This window comes from Callospermophilus lateralis, chromosome 17 (genome assembly GCF_048772815.1).
Source record: "Callospermophilus lateralis isolate mCalLat2 chromosome 17, mCalLat2.hap1, whole genome shotgun sequence".
Lineage (NCBI taxonomy): Eukaryota > Metazoa > Chordata > Mammalia > Rodentia > Sciuridae > Callospermophilus > Callospermophilus lateralis.
The window spans coordinates 34,639,185-34,652,161 of record NC_135321.1 but is presented as its reverse complement, the minus strand read 5'-3'; the positions used below and the strand labels follow the sequence as shown (position 1 = coordinate 34,652,161).

General features: G+C 42.6%; 1 protein-coding gene across 9 annotated transcripts in view; it reads left to right on the top strand.

Annotated features, from left to right (window-relative positions):
- Fhod3 (formin homology 2 domain containing 3) overlaps positions 1-12,977 on the top strand; it is a 425,688-nt gene that overhangs the window by 395,228 nt on the left and 17,483 nt on the right. For 7 of the 9 annotated variants that reach the window (XM_076837398.2, XM_076837397.2, XM_076837394.2 and 4 more), the window contains 4 exons: positions 1,053-1,243; positions 4,843-5,035; positions 9,071-9,094; positions 11,022-11,196. In XM_076837398.2, coding sequence (XP_076693513.1) covers positions 1,053-1,243; positions 4,843-5,035; positions 9,071-9,094; positions 11,022-11,196 — 583 coding nt within the window. The remainder of the gene's footprint in view (positions 1-1,052; positions 1,244-4,842; positions 5,036-9,070; positions 9,095-11,021; positions 11,197-12,977) is intronic. The other 2 variants (XM_076837399.2, XM_076837392.2) reach the window with 1 other exon arrangement.

Genomic DNA, 12,977 nt, shown 5'->3' with positions numbered 1-12,977 from the left:
ATCTCCCTCCATTAAATGTAGTCCTCAAGTGTGTTTTTTTAATATTTATTTTTTAGTTGTAATTGGACACAATACCTTAATTTTTACATGGTGCTGAGGATTGAACTCAGGATCTCGCATGCTCTAGGCGAGAGCTATACCATTGAGCTACGACTCCTTCCCCTCAAGTGTGTGTGTGTTTTTTTAATTACTAAATAACCCTCTGATTCTCATAATTTTTGCTCTAGAGATTCTGTAAGAGCATTACTTTAGAAAGTTTCATTTTGGGCCACTTTAGTCAATGCAAACTGTTGGCACTTCCCTGAGTACACAGCAGGAGCTCTGCCACATCTCTTCTTTGTGTGGGTGGTTTGCATTTGCTGTTGACATCTCTGGTGGGTGCTGTACCCTTTCAGTGCTTGGTGATCACCTGTCTATACCGTGAGGCTCCTTGAGAACAATGATTTGTTTTCATTTAGCATTTGTCTTTGTCATCTTAATGCCTGGTTAGGGGGCCACTGTGTACCTGTTGCTCCATGAATGTTGGTTGAATGTCTGAATGGTGGATGAGTAAAATAATTTGTAACACAAACTATGAAGGAGATCGTGGAAAAGAGAAGCTGGCTGCCCACGAGCTGGCCCCAGAACTGCAGAGCCATCCACATGAGACCGGGTACATTCCTCAGCCTTCAGTGAAATATCATCCCTGAAAAAACGAGTGTGCTCTGAAATTTTATGAGACATCTACTCAGTTCATCTTGTACTAGGTTCTTTGATCTCATGTTTTAACTTACAGTTCCCAAAGACACTTGTAACATTTCTTTCCAAATTAGGCAAGCAAAAGGTAACTCCTGTGTTGGGTTCATTTGGAGAACAGTTTTTATCGCTAATTTGATTTTGAGATAATGACAAATACACATGTGAATAATTTTTAGGTCATAAATATGTTTGTGTTTCAAGATGTAAATTGGGTTTTGATGTCTTGTTTCTTCCCGGAGGCACCGTTGGTCTCCTGGTTGGGGTTGGTGTCCGGTTGTTCAGCACATTTGCAGTGTTCTCGCTCTGATTTTCAGGTTGACTTTGATCAACTTCAGGATAATTTATGTCAGATGGAGAGAAGATGCAAAGCTTCATGGGATCACCTCAAGGCAATTGCAAAACATGAAATGAAACCAGTTTTAAAACAGCGAATGTCAGAGTTCCTAAAAGACTGTGCAGAGCGAATTATAATTTTAAAGATTGTCCACAGAAGGATAATTAACAGGTAAGTGTATTGAGGAACTTACAAAAAAGAAATCACTACACTACCATGTTAAAAATATTCTGCCAACCAGTATCTGAAGGTTAGACTTATAAAAATGTTATTGTACATTCTTGGTACACAGTACATCACAAAGTGTACCTATGATAAACAGCTTCGTGGATACCTAATTGTATGTCTAACAGCTTTGTGGATACCTAATTTTTCAGGCATAATAATATATTGAATGTTGAAGATGGAAGGAATGTCAGATAATCTCATCCAAAAATCCCACTTGATCAGAAATCGCTTCTATAAAATCTGTCAAATTATATGCTGCCTCTCTGCAGTTGCTGGACAGTCTCACCTCCAGGGAACCTGTTCCCTTGCATGGCAGCTCTGCTTGTTAGAAAAGTTCCTCCTTTATCTGATCTAATGTCTGCCCTCTGAGGACCTTTCAGTTGTGGATTCTCCAATGGCTGCTCCAATGTCCCAGGTGCCTGAGTGAGGGCTGGGGTCTACCACAAGTGCTCTCTGGACCAGCCTTCCTCTGAATCACTGGATCCAAGAGAACCCTGGAGACATGGCAGTGATGGGTCAGGCCTGGCTTTTACCCACAGGGAGGCTGGCTGGACATAATGTGGCTCCGTGTCTGTCCAGGCCTGTTCTTCCAGCAAGTAGCTGCCCAGGACTAGAATGCAGGTCCTCTAACTTCCCAGGCCAGGGCATTTCCTGCCGTAGGCCCCACTTGTTTCTCCTTTGCTTCATCACAGGATATGGCTGGGGGACCCTCAGCCTCCATCCTTCCTTTTTCCCTTTCTTTGCTTATTTCCTTTCAGCCCTTGTAGGACTTTGAATACCCTGAGTGTCTCATCTGCACATGAGCCTCCCCCAGCTTATGTCATTTGCTGCTTTGATAACCACACTTCCTGGGTCTTGAGGCAGATGGTTGAGAAGAGGAGTAGTTTTAAAAATGTTGGACAGGAAAGAAATTTCCCTCCAGGTTGAAAACCATCTAGTAATCGGTACTTTTGGAATTTATTTGTTCAACTATAAATTCCCTTAACTATACTTCATCTAGACCTTCCAGTTGCTCTCTGGATTGGGGGATCTTATAAAAGATTTTGTCAAATTTCTTACTAAAATTAAAATACACTATGCTTTTATCATGGTTAAAAAGGGGAGACAGGGAATGAGAGCTGGTTTGACCTTCATGCTTTGTATGTTGCAAGCATTTGCCAGCTTAAAGAAAAAAAAATGAAAATAAATTATTTCCATTTGGAATATCATGAAACTGGAACAATTTTATAAAAGTCTTATAAAGCTATTATGCCTAGTTTTATTAACCATTTTATCCCAGAGAAGCACTAATTTTAGTAACAAGTATATTCCTTATGAGATATTTGCTTTAATTGTTCCATCTAAGCTGGTCACTTGAATGGTGGTTGCTCCCGTCTGACTCAGATTCCTGTCTTCTGGCTGTCGGCCCATCCCACTGGGAGTGACCAGGATGGGCCAGAAATTCACGGACTTATGGTGGGTAGTAAAAGGAATATGGCTAAAAGGGGTACCAGGTGGTAACAAGTTCAAAACACCTAAACCACAGAACCCTGGGTTCAAATGACGGCTTCATCAGGAGCCCCTGCATATAGAACTGATGAAGGTGGGAATTTCTAGTTGGAATACAGATGGATGACTGAGAGCCCAGTTGCTTTGCTTCGCTTTCCCCCCTAGCATTCCCCAGGAGATGAAGTAGTCACCCAGCTGTGAGCGTGATTCATGTGGCTCTCTGCTCTAGACAGCAAACAGCTGGTACTAGATGGCTTGTCAGGCCTATGGGCCTCCCAGTGGAGTGGCCTTCTCATCCTTCCTGCAGACTGTTAGCTCCTCAGCTGTGTGTCCCTCCAGGTGTCCTACATGCTGTGCAGGGGCCCAAGGCCCTGGGATGAACTTGTTCAAGGAATAAGCAGGGGACCAGTGTGTGGCTGGAGTCATGAGAGACGAAGCCAGAGAAGTAAGGGGGCCAGTCAGGCAGGGCCTCGTGTGGATTTCCATTTTGTTTACTCATTCATCTGTTGATGAGCATCGCTATAGTCTTTTCCCACTTTCTAGCTATTAGGAATAGCGTTGCTATGAACATTGGCGGGGAAGGTCTTCTGTGTACACGTTTTCATTTCTTATGGGTATATGCCCAGAGGCCCTATGGTAGGTCTATGTTTACCTGAGAAATTGCTGGACTGTTTTCTATGGCAGCTCGATATTTGTATGTCCCCACCAGTACTGTAAGAGAATTCCAGTTTCTTCACTCTTCGAGTGCTGCTGCTTATCTTTTTGATTACAGCCATCTTAGGAGAGTGTGAAGTAGTACTTCCTTGTGGTTTTAATTTGCATTCCTCTATTGGTTAATAATGAACATCTTTTTATGTGCTTCTTGGCTATTTGCATTTCATTTTAGGAGAAATGTGTATTCAAATCCTTTGTTTATCTTTCTGGCATTGAGTTGTAAGCTTTATTTATTCTGCTCACAACTTCCTTTTCCCACATATGATTTGCAAATACTTGCTCATGTTCTGAAGGTTCTCCTCACTCTCAATGATAACCTTTGAAGCAAAAAAGTTTTTAACTTTGATAAGTTTCAATTTATTTCATCGTTAGTTGTTTATGCTTTTGTTATAATCTTTCTGAAAAAATTGTCTAATCCAAGGTCAAAAAGATTTATACTTTGTTATTGTTGAGTTTTATGCTAGTGTTTTTTGCTAGTGTTTTTTTTTTTTTTTTTTTTTTTTGAGTCTTCTTGATTTTAAACACAAGTTGTGTTTGTCACAGGAAAGAATAAATTAATGTCTCATTAGGGGAAAACATTTAAGGGGGGCAATTGCAGTGATCAAAAGCAAAAGTTTTGTCTACAAATAGTGATATTTATGTAATACCATTTGTTTCACATAGATTTGTTTTTATCTTTGTTCTCATTTCCTGATAACTGAAATTTTACAAATTTTAAACAAAATTAATTTTTAGTTTATAAATTAAATAGCTGAAATAAATTAACTTTGTTCTGTTTATTTGGTGTTTCCTAGCTAAATTACAGTTCTATGTAATATTGTAAGAAAATATTTCACAATATTTACTCAGAGAAAACTTTATAAACACCAATTAGAAACTATAAATTAACATGTTCATGTCTATTCCAAGTATTCATTAAAGGAATTTCTTTTTTTTCCTCCCTTTGCCTTTTTATAAAGGAATTTCTAAGCAACATTTCTTTATTCTTATCCAATTCTTGTATAATGTAGAAACTATGCACTATTTTCCTTAATACTTTATCAGTTTTCTTAGGAAGATTTACATATCCATTAGAAAATGTTGAAATTTAGATATGCAAGAAGTAATTAATTCCTTGAAATCTTACCACCTAGACATAACCTCCATGGATGAGAAAGTGAATTGAACTTGACTTTGTTTGCATTTTTACTTGAGAAGACTCTTGAAACTCAGAGCCCCAGGAGTGAAGGATGGTGGCCTCTCACTGAGAACTTGGCTCATTGGTTTCTTATGGAAAGATTTTGGATCAGTAATTTGGACTTCTTAAAACCAAAGTTGCCATTTCTGTTTTTCCTTGCCAGATTCCATTCCTTTTTGCTCTTTATGGGCCATCCACCTTACGCAATTCGGGAAGTGAACATAAACAAGTTCTGCAGGATCATTAGTGAATTTGCACTAGAGTATCGAACCACCAGGGAGAGAGTTTTGCAGCAGAAACAGAAACGGGCCAACCACAGAGAGAGAAATAAGACCAGAGGGAAGATGATCACTGATGTAAGTTTCATGAACTCTTTATGTCACTTATTTTGAAAGATCAACCATCAATCCTCCCCAGAATTTGGGAGTTGTGCTTCCCCCATTGCCATTATGGGGGGGGGGGGGGATATTGCCACCTCTTAAAAATGCTCTCCAACTGCTCCTCTACCATTTCTGTGGGAATCTGCTGTGTAACAAATGAGGCCTATTAAGGTTGTGAGGCTGGAGGAGAAATGCATAACCCGTCTTTGTGTGTTGAGTGATGCTGGTGACATTTAGATGCTTGATAAAACTGGAGGAGAAAACCATCAGAGGTAATACCACTTATCTACAGGAAGACAGATGTGTTGATTTGGAATTGATTCAGGATCTTAGTCATTGTTACAATGTTATATAACCAGTTGGTTGACACCTGGACTACCCATTTGGGGCGTATGAATAGAGAAACTGATGTGGTTGCTCTAAGACATAATGTGACAGGCCCTCTTCAGTCCCTTGGGTTACAGAATATCAGGGTGAAAAGATACCAGAGGACAGTGGATCCAGCATAAGTTTCCCTATGGTGCTGTGGGGTGCCCCTGGCCACTTGTATGTCTCCCCATTCCTGAACTCTTTATCTTCACCATCTTAGCCCTGAGCCTATGCAGGCCTCGGGTACAGTGGGCATGTAGATAGGACATGCTCCATAGGCACAGGGTGGAGGGACCCACTAGCCAGAGAACAAAGATAAGCAGGTCCTTCTTTCCGATGTCTCTTCAGGAGACATGCACACCTCATCTATTATTTAGTAAGCTGTAAGTCCAGTTTCAGGGGAAAGGAAAGTTATGTGGGAATTCTTTTCCTTACCGTTCATTTTTTTCTTGGACAAATGCAGGAAGAATAAAGTCAATTTTCTTTTAATACTGACAGATCATACTTGGGACCTGTTGAAGGTGTGTTTGGATTTTTTTGGTTTGTTTTGATGTTTGGATTGGTACCCATGAACTTCTCCCACTTGTGTTTGTTTGAGCCACACAAGATCTCCAGTGATACAGGGAACGGAATGAGTACAGGAATAAGTCACAGGGATTGCCATTATCAGGAGAGGGGAGGTGGAAATCTCAGCTGAACCCAAGGTAGGCAGATTTCTTTGGGGGTGGGAAGTTCATTCAGAAGACTTCAGGGAGCTTGCCTTCTCTGCCCAGAGGCATGCTCATGTTGTAGGCAAAACAAAGGGAACATGGTTACTGCTGTCTAAGAGCCCACATTCCTGAGAGGTCTTGACTTCACATGGAAATCCAGATTCCATAACCAAGAAATTTTACTGTAGTTTTAAGACAGTTCTAAGTAGAACCATGGACTAATCAATCCCTTTAATCCCCTACCTCTCCCTAAGCTCCTTATTTCCTTGGAATTTTCTGGACCCCGAGGGAGCACCAAGCCACTTTTTTGCAGAAGGATCCCTTTTTATAGCCCCTGGCGGTTCTAAATGCCAGGACTATGAGCTCTATCATTTGTCTTTTGAAACCTGGGTTCTGCAGAATCTTTAGCCTTCTGGAGGATTCAGGAAGCAAACTGAATGCGCTTGGGAAAAATACAGCCCACATTTCATTCCTAAGTATTATTTTAAAAACTTTTAAAAAGGGATAACTTATTTTTCTGGAAATGAGACACATGAAGGGCAAAAGACACAGCCCAGCGTGCTTATAATTGTGAAAACACATCAGCATTTCTTGCCAAATTCTTGAGGCTTTTTAACAGATCCCACTAATTGTTAAAATTCTGTTCTCTGAGAATATTTGGCTTTCTCAGCTATAAACAGAGGTAATTGTTTCTAGAGTTTGGTCTAAACATATTTAAATTACCATTAAAATCTAGAGACAATCATTGTTCCCCTTTTATAGGAAACTATCATCCCCCTCTGTAGAAGAGGAAGTCGCGTTGAGAGAGGCTAAGGGGTGCACCATGAGTCCTCTGCCCTCCACCATGAAGTCCTAGGATTTACCAGCCTGGATTCTCATATTTTATTTGGGCTTTTCTTTGGATTTGGGCAGTTCTGGGGATTGGACCCAGGGCCTCACACATGCTAGGCAAGCACTATACCACTAAGCTATATCCTCGACCCTCTCACAGCTTATTTGTTTGAATTATAACAGCAGCAGGAAGGGCTTCAGTGCTCATTCCCTCCTAATCCTTGTTTTTATAGGTCAAAGTAGCATCATTCATGTGGGAAGGCTGCCATCTGCTGGAATACTGGGGTATTGTCACCAAGGCAAAACAAAATCTCTAGTTTTCCCTGTGCTTGTTAAAGAAGTGCCCAGCACTGCGGTGGGCACCAAGGAAGATGTGTGCATAATGAAAGACAAGATCACACCCAAGGACATCACAGTATTATTAGAAAATGACACACAACTGAAACCACTGAGACGGAGGCCAGGCAATGGGTTCAAAATCAGGGGCCCCCGAACATCAGAGCTAGAAGGGGTTTTAAAGAAAGTAGTTCATCACTTTTAACATAGATGCTGAATAAAAATGAGGGTGAAAATGGTTGCAGTTAAATCAAGATAAGTCTGAGGGTAAAGTCTGAAGACTGCTTTCATGGACTGGGCCCCCTGTCGGCTCTGGAGTGCTGTCCCTCCTGTGCCCTCTCTGCTCCTAGGCATGCAACAGGTCTTTTTTCAGGATCCAGAGGTCCCCCCAGGCAAGGCTCAGTGAGAAACTTACTCCTTTTCTTTCTGACCCGAGCTGGTTCTAGACTAATGGTGGCATAGGCAAGGGAAAACTAGGCAGCTATGGCCCTTTTTACTGCTGGCATAATCCAAATGAGTGGTGGAAACCCAGGCTGGGAAATCCCAGAACTCCCCTTAGCTTCTCTCAATCCCAGTTGTTTCTTGTATTGAAGTGGAGTGAGGGTTGGTGTTAGGGATTCTGTATGTGCAGCACTCTGCACATGTGCTAGTTGCTGAAAACAATGCCAGTCATCTTGGTTAAATACATCATAAGACAAAAAAAGACAGTGGAGCAGGACCATTGTCTCTTGTCATAATGCCCTTTGGTGGGACAGGGCAGGATGTGATACACTGGAAGTGTCTTTTCATCTTGACTTTCAAAAGTGCAGACAGTTCCCATGAAACTTGTGTCTGATTTGCTGGCATGGTCTGTAACCTTGGTGGAAGCTCTCAAAAATTGAAGTTGTGCTTAATTTACATCAAGAGACTTAACAGGATTTTTTACCCCCAATTTATATCTAGAAAAGTGATCCTTCCCTTGAAGTCAAGTTTATCTACTGGTAAATTAATTGAAAGTACAGGGTCTATTAAGAATAGCCACCATGAGGGACAGGTGAGGTTGTATACAGAGCTTAAACTTCATATGTCTGAGGAGAGAGTAATATGATACATTCTGCCCAGAAATTGTTCAGCTTGTCCTTTCTGACCTATGCATGGAAGAATCATTGTTCCCAGGCCCAGTGGCCTGGGCAGGAAGGTTTCTACACTTCAGATGAGAGGGAGCCAGCTGCTGATGGGCAGAGCCAGGTAAATTAAGGTCAGTCCACTTATTGACACCCTGATGACCAGCTGGTGGTGATGCCTCAGTAGAATATGACCACCAAAGCCAGGTGTGGTACATGCCTTTAATCCCAGCGACTTGGGAGGCTGAGCAGGAAGGCCAGTTCAAGGCCAGTCTGAGCAATTTAGCCAGGACCCTCTCTCAAAAATACAAAAGGATAGGGGATATATTTCTCAGTGGTAAAGCATCCCTGTGTTCAGTCCCCAGTACTGGGGGTGGGGAGAAATGTGGCCATGAAGTAAGGGGCAGGGCACAGAGCAGAAAGTAAGGTCAGGAGACTCTCTGGGAACAGCTTGTCTTTACTAAACAAGTATCCAGATGAGGACAAGGAGAGCAGGGCCTACCAGCTCCCAGTTCAAGAGGATGTACCCTGGTTATGGTGGCCAGTTTTTTGGTTTTTTTTTTTTTTTTAATGTGATGTGACTTTAAGATAATCTCATCTTGACTTCTGTGCCATCTAAGAATCCTTCTGTCTTTTCTGTCCTGTCCTGTCCTGTCGGGTAGACTGATGACGAGGATGAAGTTGAGGTATGACCATTTATAAACATGAAGAATACCACATTTGACCTTTCATGTGTGCCGTAAAGTCTAACCTAACATAATCAGCATGAGATGTCAGCACCATTTCGTGCTTTAAACCATGCATGGGCATTTTCTGGTTGGTTTTCACTTGACCACTAACCACCTGATGAATTCTTGTCATGCTGTGTACTAGGAAGTGAGGGGGTTGACTCCATCTTCCATCTGTCCCAGAGTCCAGGCTACTCAGTAGCCTTGTCACTAATGGCGGGTTCAGGGGATCTCTCCCTACTGCTAGAAAACTGAACGAAGAATTTTACCTTCAGCCACCTTTGTAAGTTTTTTGGCAACTCAACTATGAGAACCAGTCTCTAGATGACTACATAAAGAATCCTAAGAGGAAGTGAAGCAGTGGCCATGTGCCACACCAGAGCCTCTCTATCACCAGCTCTTGGGCAGCCTCTGCTGTCTGCCCATTTCCTTGACTGGCCCCTGTGGCGTTGATGTGTGTGCAGTGCTAGAAGCAGGGGCTGCTTCCCCTGAAACTGGGTTCAGCTTCAGAGACCAAACTGGGCCTCATTGACCCTGGAAAATGAGGAGGGAGCAGTGTAGATGGTACAAAGCCCCAGATGTGTCCCAGACTCCTGGCTGTGGCTGAGACACTGGATGAAAAGAAGAAGCCAGGAAACTGTGAAGCTTGTCTTTGCAGATGTTAATCTGACTTTTTGTTCTCCACCAGATGTTTGGCCTTGTATATACACAGTATTCTAGCATTGCTTCTTTAAAATATATATGACCTGCCTTTTTGTTCAAGTAAACTTAGAGGAAATCATTTTAAGTTTGAATTGCTTATTAAAATAATTAAATTCTTGCCAGGTGTGGTGGTGCATGCTTGTGATCCCAGTGACCCGGGAGGCTGAGGCAGGAGAATGGCAAGTTTGAGGCCAACCTCAGCAATGTAGCAGGGTCCTATCTCAAAAAAAGGACTGGGGATATAGCTCAGTGATAAAGCACCCCTGGGTTCAATCCCCAGTACTGATAGATAGAACTAAATGTTTTCATAATCAAAAGTAGTGAGTGTTGTCAAATTGTTTCAGCTTGAATTTACTTGTCATGTTCTCTACTATACCCTGACACTAACCCACATGGGGCCTCTGCAGGCCATGTTTTCCTGAAGGGCCTCATTTTTCTTTTCGATGAAGTGATCTAGATTCAGAAGAACCCTCCCCAACTCTTAACGTGCCATGATCGAATCCCACTTTTGCAATTCTCTCATCGTAACCAATATTTATGAAAAATTCCCCCGCATTCTAGTTTTAAAGTTTAAAAATAAAGCTAAGTACATTTGATTAAGAAGGTACGTTTCAGTTCTCACATGGAGGCCTCAGTTTGTTTTCCTTAGCTCTTCCCAGTTGCTCACTAGTGGACAACTAGTGGACAACTAGTCACTCCTAGTGGACAACTACTGGGCAGTCTGAGCCCAGAGAGAGCCACTCCAGTGGATGATGGATGGGTGGACTTCCTTCTGGGGCCGGTGGCTTTTTTTTTTTCTGATAATTCATCTTTTGTAGACAGATGTCAATTGAGGGAAAACTATGGTCCCACTTGCTGGCAGAACAGAGTTCTCAGTCTTTGTGACCACGCTCCCTCTGCTTAGTGCCACCTCTGCCCATATGGCAGGATTCCCAGGCCGGGAGTGCAGTGAGTCTACAGTATCCCTGGAGTTGAGTGGCCCAGTTGTTTTGTCATTAGTTGACACCTCAGTGACAGATGTTTTGTCATTAGTTGATAACCTCAGTGACTGCCGGAACTTATGGGTCTACAGAATGCATACAAAAACAGAAAAGATAGTTTTCCTCAATGAAACATTTTCTATGCTTGAGTTGGCTTTCAGGGGAGTCTTCCTCATGTACTAACACCCCTTTGGTTTTTGCAGACTGGCAAGCTCTCTGGCAGTTGCCCGGTACCACCCAGCCAGCCGCAGGGTCTGAGCTATGCCGAGGATGCAGCTGAACATGAGAACATGAAGGCTGTGCTGAAAACCACCTCCCCTGCCATGGAGGATGCCACCCCCGTGCTGGGCATCCGCACACGCAGCCGGGCAAGCCGAGGTAAGCCCTGGTGGGTGGGGCATGTCGTCTTGGGTTGGCCATCTTGGGGAATCAAGTCTCCACTACAGGATACAGATCACTGTGCCCAGTGTATGGCCACAAAGGGCCATCAACCTTCCTGAATTGTTAGGACCAACTTTAGCAAACACTTCCTTTACTGGTCACCTCCAATGGCTGTGTCTCAAAACCAAACAACACTCCCCAAGAGACACGTTTATGAACACAGAAGTTATTATTAATGAGTGAATCCTCATGAGCTAAAGCTGAGCTCAGCAGTCTGCATCCTGAGAGCCAAATTTGGTCTGCCTCCTATTTTTGTAAATAAAGTTTTATTGGAACACAGCCACGTTTTGTGTATGGTCTGTGGCTGCTTTGCACCATAACTGCAGAGTTAAGCCATTGTGACAGACTCTAGGCTCTACAGCCCAAAAGAGTGACGACAGAAAAAGCTTCCCAACCCCTGGTGTAAAACACTACCTTTTGTGCCTTTTTTTTACATCCTTGGTAAAACAGAGAAAACTAAAAGTTCAAGATGATAAAGACTTTGGCATTTCCAGATTTGAATTATAACTGAGATTTTTTTTTTAATTTTAAGAATTAAGGATCTGTGTACAGTGGCACTTGCCTATAATCCTGGGAGCCTGGGAAGCTGGGGCAGGACAATCACAAGCTCAAAGCCAGTTTCAGCAATGGCGAGGCACTAAGCACAACTCAGTGAGACCCTATCTCTAACTAAAATACAAAATAGGGCTGGGGATGTCACTCAGTGGTCGAGTTCCCTTGAGTTCAATCCCTGGTACCAAAAAAAAAAAAAAAAAAAAAAAAAAAGCATTCATGCTTCCCTGGATTAATCTGATACCATGTTAGCCCTCCTAAATTCCCTGCTATAGGTTAAAATCCATACCGTATACACTGACCTATGAGACCCCTGTAATCTGGGCCTATTTTCCAAATTTGGCTTTCATTCATTTCCATGTTGTTGGCTCCGCCCTTCTCTAAATACCGTACGTATCTCTGAGTGTCCCCTGTTGTTCATGCCGTTCCCTCGGCTTGGAATGCCCTTCTCTCAGGCTGCTCTCGTTTCTGTTCACCCTCAGACACTATTTGCAGGCCCTCTCCAACCCCATCTCTTCAACGCACTCCTGAGATCCCCCTGTTTAGGCTTCCTAAAGAGGATAAGCTTTAAAGAGAATTAACTGCTGGAGATGGTCTGTCTCCTCTTGGTGTTCACCTAGCACATGCTATGCACACGGCTAGAAGAAACCATAGAGTTTTGTCTGAACAGAATGCTTTGGAGTTTAAAAGAGGATGCTGATAATAATTATGCTGGTACAATAAATACAACTGAATACTTCAGGTAAGCTGGGCTGAGGGCTAGCTTATTACAGAAACTTGGTCATGCGTGCAGTGCCTATCAAACATCTTCTAAGACTCTGATAAGCCTTCAAGCCTCCAGGAGTACAGGAAGCAGCTAGAATCCAGAGGGCCATGCTCTAAGAGCCCCCATGAAGGTTCACCAGTGACTTCCAGTTGGTTTACTTACTGATCATGCTTTCTAGAGTCTTGCTGTTGTCAACTCTCTTAAAAATGTAAAAGTAATTATAGCAGCAATAACTTCAACAGGAAAGGAAAACATAAATGCTGTTGCTGGTCTTCTCAGAGAAGGTGTGTTCCCATCACATAATTCATATGGCTTTTTGAGGTTTCCTGTGAACCAGAGAGCCACAAATCCTCCAGAGAGAACCTTGAAAGATGTGCACAGGTTGTGTTCTAGAACCTTC